At 44.7% G+C, this 27,277-nt stretch overlaps 2 protein-coding genes across 6 annotated transcripts in view; both read right to left on the bottom strand.

Moving 5' to 3' along the window:
• RALGAPA2 (Ral GTPase activating protein catalytic subunit alpha 2) overlaps positions 1 to 27,277 on the bottom strand; it is a 1,907,250-nt gene that overhangs the window by 1,698,287 nt on the left and 181,686 nt on the right. The window lies entirely within an intron of this gene.
• On the bottom strand, positions 9,359 to 10,269 carry LOC144761411 (acyl-coenzyme A thioesterase 1-like). Its single transcript, XM_078646795.1, has 2 exons — positions 9,732 to 10,269; positions 9,359 to 9,630 (listed from the first exon to the last, which is right to left on the bottom strand). Exons 1-2 carry the CDS (start codon positions 10,267 to 10,269, stop codon positions 9,359 to 9,361), a joined length of 810 nt encoding a protein of 269 aa, XP_078502921.1.

Raw genomic sequence — 27,277 nt, 5'->3', positions numbered from 1 at the left:
CCCATGAGTCGGCCTGTCTACCATGTCATAGGTCTTTCAGGTTCTGACCCAAATGTTCGAGTAGTTTTTTTTGCTGCTGAGAAATGCATAAGTAAAATTTATCAGGCCTTTACTAAAAAAAAATAAAAAAAAATCAGAAGAACATTATCAACAACCTGCCAGGGCCCTTCAGGCGAAACACAACGTTTACGGAAAAATCTTAAAATTTAGGAGGCATGCTACAGTTAAAGAACCCAAGTGGTGTATAGTATTTGTACCCTAACTTTGCTTCTATGAAAACAATGCAAAAAGGTTATGCTTTTTTAAATGCATAATTCTCCATTTAAGTGTAGCAGAAGCTTTCGAAAAACAATATGTAGACCTTTAAGGGAGAAAATCAACACCAAAAGGCTCCTATTTCCTTCCCAAAGTCAAGTTTGACAATAGGAATTTGGCTGGAAGCACAACAAAGGTTACAAAGCCAATGGCAAGCTGGGTCTTGTCTGTCCGTTTCCTGAAATTTGGATACTGGCATCCTGAAACTTTGGACAAACATCAATTTCATTACTTGCAATATTTTGCACATTTTGATTTTTTAAATTAATTACATTTAGCAGAATATACTTCAACAGCAAATATATTCTGGTGAATTAGAACAATATTACATAAGCACAGTTTATACTTCTCACTCTGAAGTTACCAACATAACCTGGAATACAATTGTGGTCCAACAGTTAACTGACGGTACAAATCTTTCTATCAATAATTGTATTACCTTTATTCATCGCTTGAAGTATCATGTGAGCTGATTCACCTACATCTCATTCTCTCACATATTTTACGATCTTCCTTTTTCTCATACTCCAACCTTATATTTAGTGAATACATTAATTAGAGGTCTGTAATTTAAAGATTTTCGAAGCAATATTGGCGACATCGTCAATTGTGTTAACCTACATTACTAAACACTTTTAACAAATCACATTAAATAGAATTGGAATATTGTGAATTTCAATAAAAGAAAACACATTTTGATACTAATTACAGTAACTTCTCACTTAAAATGCCATTCTATGTCATGACCGGAGCCAAGGATTATGCTTCTTAACTTCATGTTACAGCAGCAGCACGTCAATGCCAACATTAACACTACAAATACCTCGAACCAGAGGGAAAACGTATTTTTGAAGTAACCAATCAGAGTCCAACAACCATGTATGAAATATCCTGTCAACAATCCTTTCTCGTCTTTCTTCGCTGCTCCAGCAGCAGCTCTTATATTTCTTTCTGGTTTCTCTGTGCTTTTATTAGTACCATTATTGCCATCATTGCAATTGTTCACACTTAGTGTTTGTGAATTTTTATTGTGCAGTATACGGTGGGGCAGCTTAATAACCATTTCTCTTTACCCGTAGGCTGAGTTAATGATGGTCGTGGAGACCACAAGGGGTAGAGCGGTTTCAAAAAAATAAAAAAGAATGAAAAGGGGAAAAGAAAATTCATGTTACTTTCCAGCCACCGCCTCTCTTTCGTCCACGGAGCAGGAAGCACCCAGGCTCCCGACTCCCCTAGCCAATCAAGATGCTGCCTTACAGCAGTGTCGTGATTGGTCTGAGCGCTGTGGTTCAGCGCCCAGATGAGGACTGGGAGCCTGGGCATGTTCTCCACCCAGGCTGGTAAACACAGCCCGTAGAGAACATGCCAAGTGTGCACCAGTGTTTGGCCAGCCCAAGATGGCCAGCCAAACCGTCATGCGCACTTAAGAGAGTGCCACCACTCCTCCCCCTGCTCTGCAGGCAGCAGAGCCTGCCCCGTTCGCACCTTTGCACAGCAAAATAGTGAAAAATAAACTGATAACATTATTATTATCATTTTATTTTTCCTGTGGGAGGACAGAACTCCACCTTAGCAGAGGAGCCACCCCTGTGGACCAGGAGATGCAGGGCATACATCGCTAAATGGAGATAATTGTTTTCCTAAATCTTTTTATTTAAAAGAGTGAAAATAACATTGCGAAGACAGCAAGTATCGTAGTACACAGCATTGAGACACAGTACAACACTGACCAATTACCCCCTGCTTTCAGACTCTCATTATATCCCGTCCTCCCAGACAATGTAGGATTTCAGCCATATGATACATGTTCTCTAAAGGCAGCTCAATAGGTTTATCCCGGTCAACAGGTGCACACAACATTCCCCCTATATTAGTTACGTTTCACCAAATTTTGGTCCATTTATTTGGGCAGCCTCTGCTTTTGCATGCCACTTTTTCTGCCTGCATACACCAATCAAAGTCTATTTTCCACTCCGCAGCCCTCCACATTCTGGCTATGTTACGTTTGGCCACCACGAAGCCTAGAGTCACCCAGAGTCTATCCTTACTGTGCAGGTCTGTTTCGTCCCTAATATGTAAAGGCACCACTTAGCCGAAATTGAAATTGCACCCCCATGCACATTGATAAGACAGGCCGTCACCAACCCCCAATAATGCTGGAGTGCCAGGAAGCCCCATATCATTTGGATAAATGTACCCTCCCGGCGACAATCGCTGGGGCACTGCGCCGACACAGCCCTGCCCATTTTATCCATAGTCATGCAGGCATTATAGGACCTGTGTAAAAATTTTAGTTGTACAAGTCTAAATCATGAGTGCACAGCTACCTCCCTTGGGAAAGCAATTGCCTCCTGTCATTCATCATCTTCCAAACTCCCAACATCACACAAACAGTTTTCTCGGAGTTTAGTCAAGAGTTCCAGGAAGATATATAACAGTTTGCAGAAGGTTAGTGAGACCGCCTTTGTCGCCAAATAATCATTTAGCAGCTTGTCTCAAGAAGACTCAAGAAGCTCCTCTCCCTTTGGCAGTGCCTTGAATAGGGGTGACTAATCTGTAAATAGCAATATGCCTCTGCTTGTGCTAACTGGTAGTCCCTTTGTAAGCCTGCAAAGGGTATCATATCCCCATGTGCCCACAAGTCCTCTTGACAGGCCTATTTGGTCCCATTTGTCGAAGCCCTGCTGTCCGGCTAATATGCCCAATTTCGCTGTGTCCCACAGCAGGGCAGTACAGGTGATCTTACCCCACCAACCCAGAGTTCAGTGCCATACTTGAAGCATAACTGAAGTCAGGGTTGGGATCCAACTGGGGCAACTCCCCTCCCCTCATGTATATAACTCTAAGGTAGCCCCCAGGTTGCTTATTTTGACTGTCCATTCTAGAAGATGTACCCAATGATTGAAAGCTGTAAGTTGGGCCGCCCCGTAGTATTTCTGGAGGGCTGGAAGCGCTATTCCGCCTTCGTACAGCCCTGTGTCTGTTTCGGAAGTGATATTAAAATGAAGATAGCTTGATCGGTTGTGCATCCCCAGAGGTTTCTAAGCAACAACTTCTTGGTACAGAAGAAAGAAAAAAGTGCATTGTCCAGTAATAAATCTCAAGGAGTTCAATGAGGGTTGATTTTCCACCATTTCAAGGCAGATGGAATCCATCTCCTAAGGGATGTTTTCAGTTCAGGAGAATGAATGGCCCAAGTGGACTTTAAGGATGCTGATATACAGTCTCAATCTTTTTTCCTCATCGACTTTCCCTGAAGTTCCATTGGAAATGTTATGCAGTCGACTTCAGGACCCTCACCTTTGGGCCGTCCTTGGTTCCTTGGTACTTCACTAAGGTGCTGAGAACTGTGATGGAATCACTCGGGGCAAGGGGAAGAAGATTAACTGTCTACCCTCAATACAAACTGATAATGAACCAGTGGCCCACCTGGCTGAAGCAACAACTGAGGATGGCAATATCTCCGATTCAGGACTTGGGCTTCATCATTAACGAGAGTAAATTGGAGTTCGCTCCTAGTCAGAAGGTGATCCAGCTAGGATTCATAGTAGAGCTAGTGGTGTCCTCTTTAGCTTCCCAACATCATAAAGGAACTATAAAGACAATGGCAAAAATCTGAATTTTACAGCTAGCTCGATTGGTAGGCCTTCTGGACCTTGCAATTCACACCACATTTCCCAGGCTACTCCAATGCAGAGTACTTCAGCGACTGAAAGTCTTTCAACTCAGGACAGGTCTCGCACACTCAAAACTAGTAGACATCAAGGAATAACCCAGAGGAAATACATTGCTGGCTTCAGCATATTATGGCATGGAATGGGAGAGTGATTTTTGGTCAACCTCATACTTAATGATGGAGTTAGATGCCAGCAGGCTTGGATGGTGAGACAGTTGTGGAGAATGGTCTACTGGAAGGAACTAGTCAGAAGACAAACTAGCATGACACAAAAGGTAAAATGCTGTGAGATGTTAAAATGGATGTTTCGGTGGTCTGATATATTATTCACCTGGGAGGAACGTGGTTGAAGGGCCTGACATATCTAGCAAAAAACTTATGGCACTACTGCCTAACGCACCAGATTGCGTTGCCAGCACAGCAACTCCCAGGTTATCAGAACAACTCAGCAGATTGGCAACCCAGACACTGCCAAGGCTCGAGTACCTGGATGCATTTCATCATCCTGGGGTATTCCAAGTGCTCATGAATACCAACTCCCTCGGTACTTCAGTTGAAGACTAGACCCTGAAGTTTAAGCAACAGATGCCTTCCTACAGGAGTTGGACAAAGAGGGAAATTATGCCTTTCCACTGTTCATCAGGGTAGCAAGCGAGGCAGAGCAGGTAAGGAGACAGTCAGGAAATCTAGTTATCATCCACCCAGTACGGAGATCTCCAGGAAGGGTTCTGGTTCTACCAGAATTTTCTTGGGATTTATCGATCTTTCTCCCCCTCGGTCGCATGCTTCTAAAGGATTCCTGAGGTCGACTTCACCAGCTAGTGGAAGAGGACTATCTACAGCTCATGGCAAGGTGGATTAAAGGTGACAATGGTTGATTCTAGGCTGTTTGGGATTCGCTGGTGATCTCCGCGAAAAAGCCTGGGCTGAGATCATGGTCAAGAGGTACAGTTTGGCCTGGCGACGATTGGCTTTTTGGTGTGTGGAACAGGGTCCGATTCCCATGAGGTCCGACACTGTCTACATTTTGAATATTATGTTGGAGCTACTAGTGGAAGCAAAAGCTCACATATTAGCAAACTCCTTTAGAACAGCCATAAAAACAGGATACAACTTAGCAAATGAACTTTCAGTGGGAGATCACTGCATGGTTTTCGGGATGTTGCGGGTAGTAAGACTATCAGTACCATCACAACCAAAATATGTATGCTTGTGGGATATCAATAAGAGATGCTCAGCCTATTCTTATAATGGTTGGTAGAATACGGATAACCTGGCTAGAAAAGAATTAACATGCAAGCTGAATAAGCTACTCTGTTTGGGATCATGTAAGAGAGTTTCTGATATTAGAGCACTAGACTTGTCAGGTAGAAGGTTCATTCCTCATGGGGTCATCTTTACTGTCTCCAGAAGTTTTGAGGGTAATAGGAAAGTGATTGCTTACCTGAAATTCAAGGAGTCACTAAATGTTGTGTGTGGTGAAATGGATGAAGGCTTGTGAAGTCATGATAGAGGAAATTGGAACCTCACAAGTTCAGCAGTTGTTTATGGCTTTGAAAATTCCTTTTTATTGGTATTACCACTCCTGCTGCATAGATTTCCTACACTTCGTGTGAAGCCAGATTTTTCACACTACTTAAGACTTCAGTGATGTAACACTAATGTCAGCACCCTCGCTGTGAAAATTGTTCCAACACCACCGGGGCAAAGATACTGAACTATATCCCCAAGTCTAGTTTCACATACACCCTTGCAAGACTCCAGGTGAACCTTCCAGTATTTGGTGTTGCTGTTTTTTTACTTCACAGAGACATTTCAACAGAGAATGTGCTCACTATACGGGATCATACACAATCATCTCACTTGTGTATGACTTTCACACATAAATTGAGAAATAAGGATGAGATCTATTGGCCAGAACTGCCTTCTTTGAATCTGGAGAACCAGGTTAGAGTCCTGGTGTTGGTTCTGGGCAAATCACTTAATCTGTGCTTAAAGAAAATGAATCTGACTTTATGTAATTAATCTGGTACTCATTTAAAGCACCTGAAGGCCCCTGGGCAGAGTTCACGCTATATAAAACTGCACTACATACATATAGAATACAGAATGCACCCCTGCGTCTCGTTTTAACACAAAAATAGAAACAAGACCTTGCCTTATATTCTGCTGCAGAACAGGATTTTTCAGATTTGCTACACCCACAAGGTATCAACACTAAGAATTTTCAGAAGCCTTTTGATTTTAGTGAACAGATTACAAAAGCCAGCACCCCATTCTGAAAAGTGTTACAGCTCCATTGCAGTCCACCATCGGCATTTTCATGGGCAGATCTATATCTTTGCCACAAACTGATAGAGATATTGAAGGGCATGGTCAAGGTCGTGACATACACAAACAATTTTTGTTACAGAGGAACACAAAAAAATTTAGAGACTTATTTTGTTAATTCACAGTATTTTGAAAGCAGGTCTACTATTACATTTAAAAAAAGGCCTCTGCCTCAGGTCCATGTAAATAAAAGTGGGTTGTGAAAGTTTGCTGTTCTAAAAATTGGGTTGCGGCTCTAAAATGTTTGGGGAGCACTGCATTATACAGATGTTTTAATCCTCCAAGAATTAATGTTCTGAGGTTGTAAAATAAAATGAAGTTGAGAAGAATAATCTTTGCCTTTGTGTCCTTAAAAGAACTGAAATTTTTCTTCACACCTACTATAAATTGTATATTCAACTGAAAACATATGAAGGGGAAGGGATGTATGGGTACAAAATAGGGTTGTTTCACGTCCTAGCTAGGGGACAAACTGGCCAAGTTCTCCAATCCCATTCTTTGAAGGAACACAATGGCACCAAAGAAAAAAAAAACTCTGTATTTATCATAGTTTGTAAGAGCTCTTCAATGCCACAACAATGCCATCCCCAACTTGAACTTCTCAGTGTTGCTTGTGTTAGACTACCACTGCTGAATGAACCTTCATAAATCCATTTATTCTGTTTTAATCTACAGCAAAGGATTTTAAGGAAAGTGAGAGATCACTGTGGCATTCACTGCTGGGTATTCTGCAGTGTGGGGCACTTTATACCAAGCTAGAACTTTTCTTGGGTTCAAGAAAGCATTACATAGCTGCATTCCATTAAGTATAATAACAGAGCTAAAACACCAATGCGGCCATTAAGCACTTCGTGAATTACCGTTTATGCATCTCATTTCTATATTGGGATCTTTAAAGTAAATGGTGTGCTTTTTTAGTGATTAGTAGGCTGTATTACTGGCATAGGTCTTCAGGAAGTCTGCTTCAAGTGACAGGGGCAAGGTGCCACTTGGATTAACAAAGTGAGGTATTGGAAGGAGGTCTGGGTGTGGGAGGACATTTGAATACTTTAGGATTAAGTGATGACACAAAACACTAATTTACAGGTTTACATTTTAAATTGACAATGAGAATGTTGATTCTTCAGAAGTCAATTGAGTCACTGTATACTGCAGGTATCTACATTAGTTTTGTCCATCGAGCAGTCAATTGTCCAAAGGGGATTTAAGAAAGTAATGGATAGGGACTTGTTAGTAACAAAGTTCAATTAGAATCACGTTTTTTGGATGTTTATCTGTAGCATCACATTTATTGCGGAGTCCATGGATAATTTTTTTGTTTTGTTTATAAAAAAGATTTGGTGTTTGATGGGAGGAATTTTAAATTGGTATAGCAGGTGATGAATAGATTCGTTTTTTAGTTTCAATCTAATGAGATTTTTGTCCATGCAGGATTTGGTGGAGTACTACGTTTTTTGTGTCGCTGGTGGAACACTTGAAGTTCTCATGATAAGGTGGTCATTCTTTGCAAACCAATGCGCATAAAGCTCTTCATAGTTAGTTGGTTGTACTTTGGTTTTACCAAGGATTTGAACATTGAGGTTTGGAGTGCTAAGCAGGGATGGAGCTCTTGGCATACTCAAAGTACTGCCCAGGGGCCACATGCGGCCCTCTTGATGTTTAATTGCGGCCCCTGGTGAACAGCAGCACTGGGCTGTTGTTCACTTGGCAGAGCAGAAAAATGCATGAAGCTGTGAAACTGGCGTACTTTATTTGCAGGTTAACTAAACTAAAGGTAAAGAAGCAAAGTAGGTTTTCTAGACAACTTATCTTTAGCATTCATCTGCTTTGCGTCTCCCTATGCCTACCTTTCAACACCCCGACCATTCCCTGCTGGCATCGTTGCAAAAGTAAACAGACCAGGTTTGCTCTTAGGGTTATACTTTCAAAAGTGGCAGTACTTTAAGATAAAATGTACCCACACCTGGACGAAAATCCTCTAACAGTGCTACCTAGTTTTACTACAACAGAACAAAGCCAAACAGAGGTAGCTTAAGAAAAGCCCTTAACTGGAGTGACAGTATTAACAAGCATTTACAATGCAACGGTCTCGGCATTGCAAAAGTTAGAGCTATTAGCATTGTAAATGAACGCGAGTTTAAGGTCTTGACATTGTAAATGACAAGGTCTTTTATTTATGTTTTAAAAACCAAAACATAAATAAAAGTCATTGTCATTTACGATGCCAATAGCTCAAAGTCGCGTAATATGTATGGCAAACTACAGTAGCCTCCTGACGAGTGCCCTTTCACTTAATTTTTTACAAATGAAAGCCCTGGCACTTTTTTTTTTTACAAATTAAGCACGGGTGGTGTCCGTGTGTGCATGGCAGTGGTGGTGTCCGTGTGTGCATGGGAGTGGTGGGGTCCGTGTGTGCATGAGAGTGGTGGTGTCCGTGTGTGCATGGCAGTGGTGGTGTCCGTGTGTGCATGGCAGTGGTGGTGTCCGTGTGTGTATGGCAGTGGTGGTGTCCGTGTGTGTATGGCAGTGGTGGTGTCTGTGTGTGTATGGCAGTGGTGGTGTCCGTGTGTGCATGGCAGTGGTGGTGTCCGTGTGTGCATGGCAGTGGTGGTGTCTGTGTGTGCATGGTAGTGGTGGTGTCCGTGTGTGTACGGCAGTGGTGGTGTCTGTGTGTGCATGGCAGTGGTGGTGTCTGTGTGTGCATGGCAGTGGTGGTATCCGTGTGTGTATGGCAGTGGTGGTATCCGTGTGTGCATGGCAGTGGTGGTGTCCGTGTGTGCATGGCAGTGGTGGTGTACGTGTGTGCATGGCAGTGGTGGTGTACGTGTGTGCATGGCAGTGGTGGTGTACGTGTGTGCATGACAGTGGTGGTGTCTGTGTGTGCATGGCAGTGGTGGTGTCCGCTGATGGCGATCGACATTCTCTGTATCATGCATGCTGCATTTTAGAAATAAACTTCGATATATGGTACAGTTTAAATCTGTTAATTTGTATCTTTTAGTCAGAGCAGGTTTTGCTTTGTGGCGCACAAGATTGCTAGGGATTTCCCCATGAAAACCCATGCTTCAATCTCGCTGTGTCTGTACATTTAGAAGTGAAGTCTACCTGAGGGTGTCGCAGCATGTAGTTTACAGCATCCTCAAAATATTCCAAATGGAATTCTTTCATTTGCTTTGGGAGGTCCTCATTTTCGTAGTACGCTAAGGCCAATGTGGCAAAGCCACGACTGGCTAGAAGACTGTCTCTGTACTCAGGAAGGCCCCCACCAGTGCCATAAATGTCAATAATACCAGGGAAGGGGCCGGGCACTGTCAGAAGAGAAAAAAGATTTAGAAACTCCATGTTAGCAGTTAGCACTACGGATTTGTTTTTTAACGTTTTTCAGCCATAAGCTTTGCCCGTCACTCACCAGGGGGCACAAAGAGGGTGGCTCTCACCTTGCCCTCGCGCACGGGGACCCTCTGCACCCCCTCTCCCAGGAAGCTTCGCTGGTTGGTGACGCCGGCAAGGCGCTGACCGGGGGGGTCGTGACCCTCGTACACTTCAAAGTCCACACAGAAGGGGGTCAGGACGTCTCTCTTCACCAGGCGCCGGTGTGGGGTCTCTGGAAGCAGCGGCCACAGCAGCCCCATGGGCTCCATCCCCGTGTAGCTGCCCCCCAGGGCTGGGGAGCTGGTCAGGTCCAGCCCCCCGCCGCTGTCCGCCCTGTACTGGGCGGAGGACCGGAAAGGCACCCCTGCCTCATCTGTGAGAGAAGCCCTGAGGGTGACCCCTTGCAGCTGCGAGAGGCCCCTCACGGAGAGCCGCACAGGGTCATCAAACAGGCCCTTGGCGGAGGGGGCGACCCGCACACTCACTGTGGACATGGCAGCTCTGCTGAGGGCGGCTCGGACCCCCACCGCCCGGCTGGACGAGAGCGCAGAGGCTCGCCCGAAGACACACGGCATGCTGTCCCCTTCAGGGAGGAGCGGCGTCTCTTAGTGTTGTGAAATGTGACTGCTCCGCGAGTAGCGTCTGCGAGGGCACGCGGGGTCACGGCTCTGAGCACGCGCGATGGAGGGGGGTTTGACACCTGTCAGCGCAGACGCTAATCACACCCTCCGTGTGACGGACGCTCAGAGACGGCACGGAAAAAAGCATAGCCGATTATCAGCGCTGCGCGCCTCTCTGCAGACTCCCCCTGCATTCCAGAGAGGCGCGCGACGCGATCCGCTCTGCATGCAATGCTGTAGAGACAAGACCTGGCCGCACGCACAACGTTATCCTATGGGGAAACGCTGCGCGCGGCCAGGTCTTGTCTCACTTCGGTGTCTCAGACTGCTGAGACGCCGACAATAGTTCTCTGGCGAGAATGCGCTTTTCGGCGCGTTATAGCCGAGACCTAAAAAAGTGTCTCTTAAAAGCTAGTTTCAGAATAAAAGGTAGTTCAAGGTGTTAAGAATTACTACCCATCAGGTAATGTACTTCTGCTGGATCCCACAATTTGATGTATTAACAGCTTTTTAAAAAAAGTAAAAATAAATCAGTCCTAACGTTAAGATCTGGGCCAAGCTTCTTCCCAATGGGCACACTCAAGGTGGCAATTAAGCCAAATGTGAAGAATCCACGTTACTTGCCCTATAAAATGGAATTATTATACCACGTGGGGTTTATTTGATCAATGAGAAAAAGTATTTAACTAAAGTTCATTAAAAACACCTTAAAACCTTTAGTGACAGACCTCACAGTCGACTGGTTTCAGAAAGATATGAAGAATACAAATCCCGACCATACCAAGTTTTTTGTATTTCAAGGAACTTGAAGATCGAATATCTTTGCTTGTGCTTTATTGGCTGTGGGAGAATTTCTGCAAAAATATAAATAAAGCAGGCTGAACATCAGCTGTAGATTTTTCAACTACAAGCCTGAATCTCGAGACCATGTTATTTGTAGCAGCTCAACTTTTATCAACAAACTAAATAAACTTACCTCCAGCTTCTCGTCGACTAACAATACAAAATCCTGCCTGTTTTAGCAGCACAGATGGCATTTTAATCCGCAGTTTTCCAAAATATAAAATCCTGATCCTATCAACCCTGGACAAACCACTGAACTTTGCAAGGACTGGAAGCAGTATAATTCGGAGAATTAAATAGTCTACATTTTAACGATAGTCTGACAGGGCGTTGCTATTCGTAAAACCTCTTTCTCGCTACAATGTTATATTTATTGAACTGGGCTTTATTAAGGCTTATCACCCAAAATACTTATTTTCACATTACTAGTATTTACAGAAAACATTTTAACTATCAATAAAGTATTTACTTAATTACTGGGGAATTAATGGGGGGGGGGGGGGCTGCAAGCCAGGCAACATCCCACGTCTAGGAAGATCAGATTCTGAATCAGAGCTCATTGTGAGTGTGTTATGTTTCTGCATATTCTATATGCATGAATACTATGACCAACTTTGATTGCTATTTAGATCGGCTGGATAATTGGCAAGATAAAGATCAGTATTATCCATGCACAATTGTGCCATATTTACATGGTTGTATGGCAGAACCAAGGAGCATCTTGAGGCAGCCCTTACTACTATGAAATAAAACAGATTTGACATTACTTATAATTGAGTTTTACTGTAATCATTATTATTCCTAGCTTTCAATCAACAGCTGGATATCAAACGTTGGTCCTCCACGTCTGTAGCCAAGCCAGATTTTAAGCTAACCAAGATTAAACTATTCACGTTTAGGATCACTACACATACCCATATCTCATGTGGAAACGCAGAAACTGTGGAATGGTTCAAGTCCTCATAGAAATCCCGCCTCTATAAAGGCACACCAACAGATATAGATGTTAAATTACTATTACTTTAGAGTGAACTTATTTTAGCCAACATCTGAATCTATGAGAACACACTGCTCATGAGAAAAGCTGGTGTAACAAATTCTGCATCTCTACAGAAATGGAATGAACAATCATAGCATGGGATGATTAATCAGTGAGGGGAAATGTGTGGGAAAGTGTCCCTTTTTGCATGGTTACTGTTGGACTTAGCCCTTTGTGGCTAAAGTTCCTTAAACATTTTGCCTTTCTCCTAGACCATTTTCTGACATTATGTTGCCTACTTAGATGCTTTGGGCACTTTGCCACTGCTGATCAGTGTCAAAGTGCAAGTGCTCCCTGTATAAAGTGTTATGGTAATTGGTTGTCCATAACTGGTATGTTTGCCTTACTAGTAAAGTCCCTAGTAAAGTGCACTATATGTGCCAGGGCTGGTAATGCAAATGCTACTAGTGGGCCTGCAGCACTAATTGTGCCATCCACACAATTAGCCCTAAAGAGAGAACTCAGGCCTGCCACTGCAGTGCCTGCGCGCAGTTTGCTAACTGCCATGTTGTCATGACAAGTGCACCCACTTGCCAAGCCTTAACCTTCCCTTTCCATGCACATCAGGCACCCCTAGAGTAGGCCCAAGGTACCCCCTGGGCAGGGTGCACGGTCTGTGAAAGGTAGGACATGTACTGAGGTGTGTACCATGCCCTAACAGTGAACTACTCTCTATTTCGTTTTTCACTGTTGCAAGGCCATCTTGCCCAGAGGACCGAATGGGGAAAGCTGTGTAACATGTTTCCAGCCTATCTTTCCATAGGCTTAAGATGGAGAGGTGAAGTTTAGTGTGCCTGAACTTACAATTTAATAACACATCTTTTTGTGAAGGTGGTTTTTGCATCATGTGTTTAGAAACCGCGCTTTTAGAAGTAGCTGGTTTCTTTGTTCTAACAATTCTGTGTGTCTCTGCCTGGTTGTGGATTAATTGTCTGGATTTGAATGTGGCAGGATCTGGGAAATGTCTTGACCCAGGGGAGGAGGAGGTGAAACAGCAACAGGCTAACCTGCATCTGGAGTGTAGGGGGGAGGAGTAGCCCCCGCCCCCGGATGTGAAGAAGCCTGGGCTGCTGTCATAAAATAATGGCTCCCCCTTCTGCTGAGTGGTTGAGGACCCAGACCCCCACTATCAAAGGAAGAAGGTGTCACTGGTAGGGAGACACTCCGAACTGGTTTGAAAAGGGGTCAGTGCCCCCAGAACACAAAGACTTCAAAGACCTTTAGGTGTATAACTATGAGAGCTGAAACCCCTGAATGCTGGACTGATCAAGACTGAAAAGGTTTTAAACTAATTTGAGGTCAAGAGAAACCTCTGCCAAGGAAGAACAGCCGAAGAGACTGAAGAGGACTGACACTTGCTGAGTGTTCTGGGGCTCGGGCTCGCCTACAGTTTGCGAATTTAACTAAGGAGATGCTAAGGGACTTTGCTGTGTGCTGTGTCCCCCTGCTTAAAGGACGTTGCTGTGTGCTGTGTCTCGAAGTAACGTGTCTCCAAGGGCCAGAGGAGAGCTGGCTCCCTGTTGTGGAAACTCAGGAACATCAAAGTTTCCAAGTGTGTCTCAGTGACTCTGTGTGCGTTTTGAAGCCTGAGACCTTCGTAAGCATTGCCCCGGGACTGTGTGGCCCGAAACCCAACCGAGTTTCAGCAACATTTTGTGTGCTGCGTGTGTAGCCCGAGACTGCTGTGGGGTCCGTGGTGCTGGGTGGGAAGTGACTTGTGGCTGCAGTGCACCTGCAGCGTGAATCATCGTCCACCCTGCTGTGAAGTGGTTTGTGGCCCGAGCCGTCCACGTAACGGAGGCTGCGAATCAACATCGCCACCGCGGGCCTGAGCCGCAACGTGCTGAAGGACTTCGTAAAGCTAAGGAAGTTGTGAGGTAATCATGATCATTGTTTGCAAGAGGAATCTGCCCAAGATAGTCAGCAACGGAGGAGGCAGCGCCGTAACCTGTCCGGCTATAGCTTCGCTTTGCATCGGAGCTACGTCGTTATCGGGAGCGCCCAGCAGGACGTCCGACGAGCGGGGAGAGCGAGAGAGAGCGCGGCAGCGCATCCCCCAGGTAAGGCTTGGACTCCGCTCGGGAGCCGCAAGCGTGTGTGGCCTTGGGAGGCATGCAGGAGGAGTAGAGGAGTGCTCCCGTCTCTCTCACGCTGCATTGCGTTAGACGCGCTGAATCCTCTAGCGGCCCGGACCTGCCCAGCAGAACCGGGGCAGCCCTCAGTTCAGGAGTAGTGGTGGGCCTGGTGGTGCCCGCGCTAATCGCATCGATTGGCCTGGTATTATTCCTGCATTACGAAATGCCTTATTACTTGCATTGGGGATTGTATTATTCCTGCATTACGACCTGCCTGATTATGTGCATTGAGTACTGAATTATTCTCGCATTACGAACTGCCTTATTATTTGCATTAAGGAGTGCGTTATACTTCCATTACGAACTGCCTGATTACGAGCATTGAGGATTGCATTATTCTTGCATTATGAACTGCCTGATTACGTGCATTGAGGATTGCATTATTCTTGCATTACAAACCGCATTAGTCTGACGATAGGAACTGCATTACGAACTGCTTAGCACTGCATTAGGACTGCATTTGAACATCGTGAACTGCTCATTAATACCGCAAGAACCTATAAGTGTGTGTTGGCCTAATAACTGGTAAAGTGAAATATTACGAATACGCATATGTTGGATTTTTATTGTTTGGTCTTACTGTATTTTCTTCTTGATAAAGATACCAATATTTTCATACATCAGTGTGGTGTCCATTTGTGGGTTTATCACTGTGTCACTGGGAGTGTGGTTGCAAATACTTTACATATTACCTTGAAGATAAGCTTGGCTGCTTGTGCCAAGCTACCAGGGGTTATCAAAGAGGGTGTGCCTCCTTTCCCCGACTAGAAGCAAAGGTCCCTATTTGGACTAAGGTAACTGCTTCAGTCAACTAGAGACCCCAAGTTCTAACAGTTACCCCCCCACTTTTTGCCTGAAATCTGATGCAACCTGACTTGATGTGCCGTGGGTCCCTGCCAACCAGGTTACCAGGGCCTGGGTTCTTTCCCAAGACTGTACCTTTGCATCCACAATTGGCACCTCCCTGGTCACAGGTAAGCCCCTTTTAAAAGGCACCATGGGTAACAAAGGTGCAGTGATGAGGGAAGGTCTCAAAGGACTGCAGCACCTATTGTGCCACCCTTAGAGGCCCTGCACCTTAACACACACACACACACACACACACACTGCCATTGCCGGCTGCGTGCTTTGGTGCAGAGAAAAGTGAAGTGTGTTTTGATGCAGAGAAAAGTGAAGAGTCGACATGGCACATATCTGTGTACCTTGTCTGCAATACACTCCCTAAGGCCTGGATAAGTCACCCCTCTAACAGGGTGCACTAGCCCTAAAGTGAGGGTACAGAGGCATGAGCCATGTACCCCTACGATGTCTAAGTCCATTCTTAGACATTCTAAGTGTAGTAAAGCCATAAAGAGTATATAGTCAAGTAGTTATTCATTACAAACATTACAAACTCCACAGCTCCATAATGGCTTTACTAAAACCTGGAAGTCTGCTAGCAAACTTCTCAGCACATTAAACCCATATTGATGCCAGTGTGGGATTTAATGTAAAAAGCACTCGGGGGCATCCCCCTGAAAATCGACCAGCTCTGGCGTGGTTCCTGAATTGCTCCCTGCCATTTGCCACCACTAGACAGTTTTCTGGACCCCTGAGTAGAGGGCCTCTGCTCTCTGGGTCTAGAAATAAAGTCCATCCTGGGCAGAGGTGTCTTGCCTCTTCCCTCAGGATGGGCTGGTTCCAAGAAAGGGAAAGCTTCAAAGGCCTGCCGCGCCTTTGGACACTGTCCCTGCCTTTTGCTGCCCCAGCAACTGGCTCCCACAGGTTCTGGGCCCCACTTTGGGTGGGACAATCAGCTGGAAATCCAAGCTAGGAAGAGAGGTGTGCCAACCTTTGCCAACCCCACACATCATGTGGGGGAGGTGGGGTGAAGCACACATCTCAGTCCCCTCCATCTTGAAGATGAGGGGACTCAGCCAATTAGGAAGTGGCTCAAGGGTGGCATACTAGGGGGTGTATCCATCCCAAGTAAAGGACCCATTGGTCTTGACACTAGACGGTTTTGAAGCTAAATCCTTTTTCTTGCGGTGTCCCACAGGGCTCTTCATTAAGCCCTACCTTGTTCAATGTTTATGTATCCTCTCTAACCCCCCTCATCCAGAGTTTCGGTTCACTCTTACCTCCTATGCCGATGACACTCAAATAGTGGTGTCATTATTACCAGAAAACTTACAAGAAACTGCAACAAGGCTGCAGGAGTGTATGAAAGCGGTGGGAGTTTGGATGTTTCAGAACTGTCTGAAACTTAACTCCGGTAAAATGAAAGTGGTTCTTTTTGGAAATGACCCCACCTTCTGGTCTCCTAGCTGTTGGCCAGATGAGATGGGACCACTGCCAGTGCCTATCAAAAGGTCAAGAATCTGGGAATTCTGATCGACGATAAACTACGCTTTAGAGATCAAATCAACCACGTGGTCGCCACTACCTCTTACACGCTCAAATCTTTCAGAAAAATCCTGCCCCTGCTGTCTAAGGAAGCACAACAAATAGTGGTCTCAGCCCTTATAATGTCTAAATTAGACTATTGTAACAGTCTTTATTTAACAGTCCATAAAGGGTCGATGAAAAAGCTACAGATGCTGCAAAATGCGGCAGCTCAACTCATAACAGCCACATCAAAACATAAATCCATCTCATCCAACATAAAAGAACTTCACTGGCTTACCGTTAACAAACGTTCCCATTTCAAGTCTCTGTGCCTGGTTTTTAAGGCTCTCCATGGCATTGGACCAAAATTTCTACAATAAAGCATCACCTGGTACGTGCCTAAGAGAGTACTACGATCTGCTGATCAAAAAACTTGCCTGGATTCCTCGCATAAAAAAAGCTTGCTGGGGCGGAAGGAGTTTCACGTTCAATGCAGCTAAGGCATGGAACTCTCTACCGCTAAACATCAGAAATATCCCAGACCTTCTGCTTTTCAGACTGGCTCTAAAAACGAGGCTCTTCTCTAGTTAATCCGGACATTCCCAAGCTTAGCTCACTTGAGGTCTCCTCATAGCGCCAGGACACCTTCGGGTATCAGTTTGCGCTTTAAAAATACGAAAAAGATTAACATTAACATATCCTAAATAAAAAAGAAAAGTAGAAAGGTAGTCCAAACAGCACAGATGGACTTTTTTTCGTTTGTTACAGTAAGCACAGGAATGAATGAATGAATGAATGAAATCTTATAGAGCGCACGAATACCTAGAGGTGTCTTGGTGCTGAGAAAATCAGAAAAGAGCAAACGAGAGCCAAGTCCTAGGAGATTATTAGTGGAATAACCAAGTTTTGAGGTTCTACCTAAACGCTAGGAGCGTGGGTGCTACTTTAAGTTCCAGAGGCGGGGCGGTTCCACAGTAGAGCTGTGGTTCTGAAACTGAGTATTTCCTGACCTCGATCTCCCCTCAATCTTGATTTACATTCCATTTGATAAGACATACAGTTTTAGTGATAAAAGTGTGCAGCGCACAAAGATAAATATGTGGAAATATCATCACCTAATGTATTCATTTGTTTTGACCATATTTCCACCTCACAGCAGAAATACAAAAAATTGGCTTCATTTATGCTTTTCTAATTCTGATACATTCTGAAACATTTCCGTAGTTAATTTACAGACATTTACATTTTGTTGGGTGTTAGAAAAAGCCTTTCCTTTCACAACAAGGTTGTCACAAATTCTCTCACTTTGACGTTAGAGACAAGAAAGTAAACACCACGGTCCCTCGGAAGACAGGTTCTGAATTTTTCCTCTGTCTTTGAATGTAGAGAAAATTTGACAAGATAAAAACAAAATGTAAGGGGCCTGTTTAGAGAAAACAAGCACTTGTGGAAGAATATAGTAAATAGGCTACGCTTAGTGGGTAGGTCAAACTCAAGCCGGATAGCCTAAAACAAATAAAGCCAGCAAAGAGAAAGCAAGCACCTGTGAGTTATAAAACACAAAGTCAATGGTAAGCAATGGCGGAATGCATAACAAGGGAATCTTTCAGAATGTCCACAAGAAGTATTTGGCAAACCAGACAGCTGTGCTGTCTGCATAGACTTTGACCTAAAGATGAGCTGTTATTAAGGCAGTGAGATAAACATGCTTTTTCATTAACAGTCAACAGCATGACCACTAGCAGAAACAGACTTTATTTGGAGTGTCCTTGTGCTGGATAGGTGTAAATATGTTCTCAGTCAGGGGGTCGGGTACATATTAGAGAATGTTATTTAGTCATTAGTTGTGTGTGCTTCTTTTCCAGCATTCTCCTTCCTCTCTACTTATGGAAAGGCAGACAGAGCAGGATGTTACTGCACGGGGACTGCTGATGACCAGGGCATCATTGAACTCAGGTAAAGAGGGTGCTCAACACTGATTTACCCCAACCTCGTCTCTGGGGACCTGGCAGCACACAGCGCTGGAGTTTCCCATCCAAACCTTTGAACTTCCATCCCCGGGAGCTCCACAGAGATAATCACAGCCAGCTGCATTCCGGTATCACTATACAAAACTCTTACAGTGCCCCGACCCAACAAAGCCTTAACAGCACCCATGGCAAGACCATAGAGAATTTAATTAAACAGAGCTCTTTATTATATTCGATTTATTAAGGGGACAGGAGGAGCCACTTTTAAATTATGAAAAATAGTGTTCTAAACACAACTCTCAAGACAAGTGCAAGAATTTGTAGTACACTGGGCAAAACACCATTTTGACATTTGGAGCGCTACCTGCACTTTTTTCGCTCCGCATTGGCAAAGCCAAGGGGGTTGGCTTTCAAGTGCTAAACAACATTTTTGCATGCAACACATGTGAACAGCATTTGTGAATACCTATGTACACATGACTTTGCTAATGCGTGTTTAATCCATACCCCCTGTCCTTTCTGGTCAGTCTTTCTGCAGTTGCCAGATTTTTAACACGAGTAACATTTTGCTCTGCCCTCCCTTCTATATCTCCCCTATGCAGCAGAATACTCTCCAATTTGTTATCTGCACATTTTTCTGTGGCAAACACACCTGCAGAGGCCACCTATTAGTGTATCAACTTGTTTTTAGTATTTCTAAACATGATTCTTCTCTTTCCAAGCACGGCTAATGAAATATGTTAGTTGCTCAATTTCATGATACTGATTTTACCAACCTTTCAAGGGTGGAAGCAGAGGCGTAGGAGGGGTGTGGGGGGGCGGGGGGGGCGCCCCGGATGTCATCGCTGAGGGGGGGTGACAAAATGGCAAAAATATGTATTTTAAAAACATATTTTTGCCTTTTTGTCAAGCCGGGGGTGACAAGAAATTTTCCGCACAGGGTACCACCTGACCTTGCTACACCACTTGGTGGAAGGCTGTATCTGGGTTGCTAACAGGCAAACGTCTGGCCTACCAATCACCATATATCTTAGGAGTAAAAGTTGAATAGAAAGTGCCACCCTTCTCCATTTTGAAAGTACATAGGAACAAAGCCTGGTGTTCCTTAATCACCAGAGGCAAATTGCTTTTTTTCCAGCAGGGTGGGCTGGACAGGCATGCAAGAACGTGGGAGGGGGTTGGGGCTATGGGCAAGCTACGACAAAGGGGAGGAGAGGGCAGGACAGTAAGAAGCAACAAGGAGTAAACTACATTCCAATAAAAACAAGCATTTACAATGCAACGGTCTTGCCTTTGCAAAAGTTAGAGCTATTGGCATGGTAAATGACAAACTTTTTAATTATGTGTTGGTTTTTAAAACAGATAAATACATGGCATTAGCTTAATCTCTCACAAATGCGAGACCTATTGCATTTGCACACACACACACACACACACACACACACACACACACACACACACACACACACATACCCACACAGAGACAGAGCCACACACACAGAGCCACACACACAGAGCCACACACACAGAGCCACACACACAGAGCACAGAGCCACACACACACACAGCACAGAGCCACACACACACACAGCACAGAGCCACACACACACACAGCACAGAGCCACACACACAGAGCCACACACAGAGCCACACACAGAGCCACACACAGAGCCACACACAGAGCCACACACAGAGCCACACACAGAGCCACACACAGAGCCACACACAGAGCCACACACACACTCTTACCCAAAATAGTATACAAATGTATTTACAATGGACATTTAACAACACTACTAGTGCCTTAAATGTTTAATCCCCATAGTCCAGAACCCTTGAGTTTATGAAGGAAACAAGCATCAACAGCCCCTTTCAATCTCACCCCAATTAGGAACAAAAGTTGAGAGCACGACACGAGTCGGCGACCACCCTGCTTCAGTCACTGAGATCACCTTGTTTTGCAAGAGAACATCAAGCCCACACCGCCGGTAGCAACTCACACTCACTGAATCACAGTGGAGGCCATGCAACACGTGCTAATCAAAGCTTCAACACTCATTCAATTTGTAACGGCACAGTGTGCATACAATTGCTGCCTCATAGAAGAACTCTAGTGTTGGAGCAGAAGGCATTGGGAAGAGCAAAACACGTTTAAATACTACCCTGGATATTTTGTAACATTGTTTTTAAGAGGGCAAACATTGAAATAACAGGTGCATAAGGACCCTTCATTTAAGAAGCATCTTAGGGAGCATACGCCAGGACCCTGGCAGGCAGCAATCGGGAGTGCCTGTGAAAACAGTCAAGCCACATTCTCTAATCGTGGGGGGTGCGCAGCCCAGTGTAGAAATTCGGTGGGCCCAACCCCAGCTCCATAATGTGGTGAAATTAGCTCTGCGAGGCAGCTCTTCCCGGCTGGTCAATTTCACCCTCAGCTGCACCAGCGCAGGCCTGATGTGAAGGCTTCAGGGCGGCGCAGGAGAGTTGAGCGGCACGTGTCGGTAAACGTACAGAGAAGAACTCGCACGGAGGTGTGAAGCACCTTTGGCTGGGCGGTGCTGGGCCTGAACGCACGGGAACACTCGCGGCTGAGGCTCGCGGCGAGGCGGGCCATGAAGCAGGAGGGGATGTCTGAGACCCGACCAGCAGCGAGTGCAGACGAGACCGAGGGCAGCAGGAGATGACGTCCCATGACGTAGGTAGAGGCCGCGTGGCTCTGAACAGGGGAAAGTGACAGGGAGGCCGCTGCATAGCTGGGTTTGAAAGAAGACAGACTGAGATTGCCTTCGTGCCAGTCACAGTTGTCTTCCTGCTGGCTTGAAGTCTGTCACACGGACAGACAGGCTAGATTTCGGGCCCGCAGTTAACAACGCAGAACAGATTATTTATTCAGTACCGAGCGCCCCCCCGCACAGCCATGGTTCAGCCCACCCGCTCTTGGGAGGCAGGCCGTTTTGTAAAAGGACTGCATTTCGAAAGGAGCACAATTTTGTTCTGCGTGCACCGAGCAGAGATGCAGCCGAGCGCCGTGGGTGCGTCATGGCAGCGCACCGTTGCTATGGCTGTCGGTCCGAGGCAATCGGTACGATGAGGCGACGCAGGTGAGTGTTCTATTGAGTCTTGTGATTTAATAGAGTGCTTCACAAGAAAGTTAGAACATATCAATTTAAAATTGTTACTACACGAGCACAGCTGCAAAAAATGGTTGCATCAAACATTTAAAATGACCATGAAATGAGAATTTTAAAAGTGCACAATTGCCAAGAAGATATAAAGTTATTATCAGACAAAAAAGTGAATAAAAAACCAGTAAGAACCAAAAAAGCAATAACCACATATTGAAACGCAGAATGTATTATAAGTCACTTTGGCTGTTTCTTGACACTATGGAAAGCAGAGTGCATAACCATACTTCCTTTCACAATACTGGAATAGAACAAAATATTTGACGCTGAGGGAGTTCATATTTCCCAACTCTGACCCTAAGCCAGAGATGCGGCACGGACTGGTTTGTGAGATCCCTCCACTGCAGTAAGACAAGAAAATAAGACAGACATGCAACGTTGGCTCGTACTAGGCCTTGTGACCTCCATAATCCCGGCCGTGTCAGAGAGACACTTTCTCTTTTCGGTGTAAAGGAATATCGATAAATGACAGGAAGAATAAGAGGTGGGCGACCCAACAAATTAACAGGGACAGCCGAGCCACGGGTCTGGCTCGGACACCATAAAAAAATGTTCTATGTAACTCATAAAACAAACATCACGTACAACATAATAGTTTCTTCAAAATTTAAAATCAGGTATTTCTTTACATGTAGAAGCTTTGCCATTAATAAGGCACATTACAGAAGAGCACTGAGAAGTGCTAATTAAAACTGATAGTTTTGTACAACTGGTAGTCTGAACTCACATATTTGGAAGTGCTTTTATATGCGATAATGAAGAAAAATAAAAGAGTATTGGTAAAATAAAATATTTAAAAGAAACAATTGATGGACAGAATGCTGGACAATGCAAATATTCACCCCCAGTCACAAGGATCTGGGTTTAATCCATCATTCTTTTGCTCCCCACACCACCCCTGTTTGGAGCCAGCCATTTGCAAATCAGTCTTGACCCTGTTCCTTGTGGGAACAGTCCAGCCTGAACTGCCAAGCCAGGTCCTCCCTGGACTGGAAACAAGCATCCTGGGACCGGTTTCAGAGCATCACCCTTCATCAGCCAGGCTAGCTTAAATCCAGTGGTGTAGTGAGCATGGGACCCACATCTGGGCATACACTTCCTACTTAGGGCGAAATATGCAAAAGAAACAATTGATGGATGGAATGCTGGACAATGCAAACATTCACCCCCAGTCACAAGGATCTGGGTTTAATCCATAATTCTTTAGGCCCAGATCTCTGTACTGAGGTGAATGTATGACATTGCTCTGCATCTGTCCATCAATTGTTCTTTTTGCATTTGTCAACCCAAGTGGCACGGGTATGCCCAGACATGGGTCCCGTGCTCTCCATGTCACGGGAGTCAAGCTATCCTGGCTGATGAGGGCTTAAAGCCCGAAACCGGTCCTAGGATGTTTGTTTCCAGTCCAGGAAGGACCTGGCTTGGCAGTTCGGACTGGACTGTTCCCATTGGGCGCAGGGTCAAGACTGATTTGCATATGGCTGCGTCCAAACTGGAATGGCATGGTGAGCAAAAACATGATGGATTTAGGCCCAGATCTCTGTACTGGGGTGAATGTATGACCTAGTTCTGCATTCTGTCCATCAATTGTTCTTTTTACAAAATAAAATGTTTGCCTAACAACAATCATACAATTTAAGAGGCAAAGCCGTGATTTATCCAGGTTTTCTTGTTTCATTATTTAAAAATCAGCCAGTAAATGGTATTAATTTGTCCTCCCTTATGGTAAGGCTTTGGTTTTCAAACTTAGTGCTACATTTCAAAAACTGCAGAAAAATGCTCTAACTCAACCCAGAGGTATTGGAGCGCCTTACATGAGCACCAGCTACCATTACCCAAGGTCACATATGCACGGTTTATAGACATGGGGAGATTAAGTGATTAGCCTCGAATCACAGGAGGTTGATAGGATGTCAAGACTTGAACCTGGTTCCCCAGATCCACAGTTTGTAGCGTTCGCACTAACACCATCCTGGGCACAGAAAGGTAGACCGCCAGAAGCCACGTTTAAGCTTTGGTCCGCTCGCCATGGCTTCGAAGTTTCAACAGGAACTCGAGCTGAGCCAAAGCCTGCCTTCGGGCTCGGGTCTGGCTCGAGATTTCAGTGGATCACTAACCTCTATGAAAAATTAAAGGCCAGATGTATCAAAGGGTTTTGCCCATTCTGTGCCTATGGAGAAAAGTGTTGATACATATGGCCTCAAGGGTCTTATAATTCTGCGAGAAAAAAAAACCAGACTACTCCGTCGAATAGAATACTCTGCCAAGTAGACACTGATTTACTTTAAGTAAACCAAATCGAAAAACATACCTTTTCTAACGTTGTAAATGTACAGATGTTTGAAAAAACTCAACTCTAGCTTGGCTTGTTTGTGCATTTAAAATGTTTCGGTTTACCCGGGTACTGCCGTTTTGTGATATTTAGAGGCATTACTTCGAAGATGGCTTCAATGTGGAAAAACTTCAGGTGCTTTGAAGGGTAACAATTCAACTCTTTCTTCTATTTTAACTTTGGAACTGCTAGCAAATACTTAAGTTCCTTGACCTTTAGAGACTAGTAGGGCCAGTTGATCACAACTTAGTAGTAGTATGGTATTGTACTTGCGTTTATAGAACTCTTCACACCACTGACTAGGCATAAAAGCACATATGCAAATATATCTATGGAACTTTTTTTTTTTTTTTTTAGAAATATCAACTTTGCGAATCTTTTCCCAAGTTCCATCTTCTCCACACAAAAACAAATATATAGTATCCTTAATGGCGAACCACTATTCATTTATTTTCAGATGTTCTATGAAAAATATGTACAGCATTCTGTATCATTGCTTTTGATACCATTCTCCCAAATGAAATGGAAGACTATAGTTTCAAAATGCGGACCTAATCGTTACATGTTGTGTGCAGGAGGTGGTTGTTGCAGTGTGACTGAGTTTTCGTTTATGCCTCTGATTATGAGGGCTCTAAAGACGGTCTGGAAAGCTGCAGTGGATTGGAAGGTGTTTCTGTCGAGTGAATCCACCTGATGCAAATAAAAGCTCAAAGCAGTGTTGGAATTGAAAATAAGCAAGGACAATGGAGGGGTGAGAGCGCTGACAACGGGGAGCTGTGGAGGGACGGGGGCAGCAACACAGAGACGGGCTAGTTGGGAGGGGGAAGAAGCATCACTGAAAAGGGGTTGCTGAGAGGGGGAAGAAATAGTACCTGAATCACAGTGCGAGCAGCGGAGGTACACTCATAAAGAAGAATCCATCTGTGCTTGGTCCATGTGCCAGAGAAGAAACAAGAAGTGGCGCCTGGCCTGTGCTGTTCAATTACGGGGCAGCAAAGAATGAGTGATACTGAAGCCAAAAGAATGGTAAGCAATGGGCAGGCTCCAAACCCTTTTTGTAAACAATAGTATCTCTCAAGCGAGAGTAAATGCACTAGTGCATGCTGCTCACACAGGCTGGACCATAAAAACGGTGCTGCGCTTCCTTGGATCGGCATTATCGACTGCCAAGCATGACATTATTATGAAATGGAAGTCCACCCAGCACACACTGCTTAGCACATGGCGCAGAGACCTCCTATAATGGGCGAAAGCCAAAAGCACAATCTTCCATAGGCAAGCAGCTCGAGGCCTACATAAGCAAACTATTACCAGAAAGTGGGACATGATATGGTCTCACTTCCAGATTTCTTCAGTGCTTAATTTGTAAGAAAATAAGTGCCAGGCTCTCGTCAGGGCACCTGGCACCACACATTGTCACTGCCGGCAATGATAGTAACACAACTATTAACCAACTATTCCAGGTGCAAAAGCTGTAAGGATAAGTTGGGTAGCAAATAATAGTAATTTTTACTATATATTGAATTAATAATTAACTGTTATGCTCATCTCTAAATTAGAAAGCGCCACCTTGGGGCACACTGTCAGCCGCACCTGTGTAAATGAATAAGTACTGGTGCCGAGTACCAAAAACCACCAGCTCAAATTAAGCAGTGGATTTTCCCCAGAAACGATGTCCTGCCACCTAGAAAACGATCCGCCCTTCACCCGTTCTACTCTACGCAGCAGAAGAACCTCTTGATTTCCCAGTGCCCTCTCGTTGATATCTATGGTCTGTGTGCTCCTATGTATTCCTTCAACAGTTACTCGTGAGCAGTTATTCCCCCTTGGTAAACAGACTTGGGATTTCCACCTGACCGCCATAGAGGACTAGTTTACCTCCAGTATATCTAGCTTGTGAGCTTTTGACTATTCGGGATTTGGCTTTACTTCTTATTGGTTTTACCTTTCCATTACTGTAATTAGAAGTTGTGTAACTACTCCAGATAATGTTAATCTGCACTAGGTTCTCTGTTTAACACTGTATGTTTCCAACGCTGTGAATACCCAGTGCATACCTCCACTACTATAAAGTACTTCGCAGAACATGATACAGTGCAATGTCCCTGATTAACTAATGTATTGCCCCGGTCTCTTCCTGAGAATACAATTATATCAGTATGCAAAAAATGTAATGCAAAATTATATGAAAATTAAGAACAGCTCATGATTAATAAGAAATCAGCTGTGTGCTGACTATGTGCCCTTTTGGAGAATGTGCTGCACCAAACACCTTTATTTTTGCCCAGCTGTATATTAAAGACATGCACAAATGTCACATTTTAACTCAATAATAAATTATACAATTTGAACGATGCCCTAAAACAAGCAGATTTCATTTATAAGCAGAAACCAGAATGTCGCCTCACAGGAACAACGACAATTCTGTTTATGTAGATTCATAGCTCGTAGTAATTTCTCTATGGTCAATACAGAAAACAGCCTGACCACAATCTGCATCGCGCTCTGCCCCCATATCGGTCCATCTAGTCCACAATTTAAAGAACAACTTCTAAATAAACAAACACAGTTCCACAAACGCCAGCCCCAAATGGGACCTCGAAGCGCGGAAGGACTGTCGACTTGACTTGTTTTTGGGAAGGTGAAGTCCCTGACTCAGCAAGTCAGCTGTCCCTTCAGGACACACTCTCCAGACCGCCAACAAAAACTGCTTGTTATCCTTAGATAAGCATATGGGTGCTTGGCAAACGACATCCCCTTCCTTTCGGTTTCCGGAGCTGTAAGACAAGTACATGACGATACAACAATAACAAGTCTTTCCGGGGTCAAATGGCAAAGACGGTCATTGCAAATACGTTCATCATCCACTCCTGCCCACTGGCGTAACGAAACTTGAGGGGGCCTCCCTGCAAGGTACGTGGAGGGGCTTCCTCCGGACTAAATCAGGGGCTCTCCGGCCAAACTACTGTGCTGAGGGGGGCCCCATGTGCGAAGGGGTTCCCCATGCACCGCGGGGGCCTGTGTTACGCCACTGCTGCCTTCCTAGGGCTAGAAACACACTGGAACTGCTCTTTGCTCGCCTTAGTTCTCTC

This window comes from Lissotriton helveticus, chromosome 6, assembly GCF_964261635.1.
Source record: "Lissotriton helveticus chromosome 6, aLisHel1.1, whole genome shotgun sequence".
In the NCBI taxonomy this organism is placed as follows: Eukaryota; Metazoa; Chordata; class Amphibia; order Caudata; family Salamandridae; genus Lissotriton; species Lissotriton helveticus.
Note: the sequence above shows the minus strand (reverse complement) of the source record. Positions and strands in the feature narration are given on the sequence as shown.

What these genes read in the sequence shown, in the direction of transcription:
- LOC144761411 (XM_078646795.1), bottom strand. Translation starts at nt 10,269, where the DNA reads ATGCCGTGTGTCTTCGGGCGAGCCTCTGCGCTCTCGTCCAGCCGGGCG. An exon ending in CACCCTCTTTGTGCCCCCTG is followed by an intron (nt 9,631 to 9,731) that starts GTGAGTGACGGG and finishes CTCTTCTGACAG; the next exon opens with TGCCCGGCCCCTTCCCTGGT.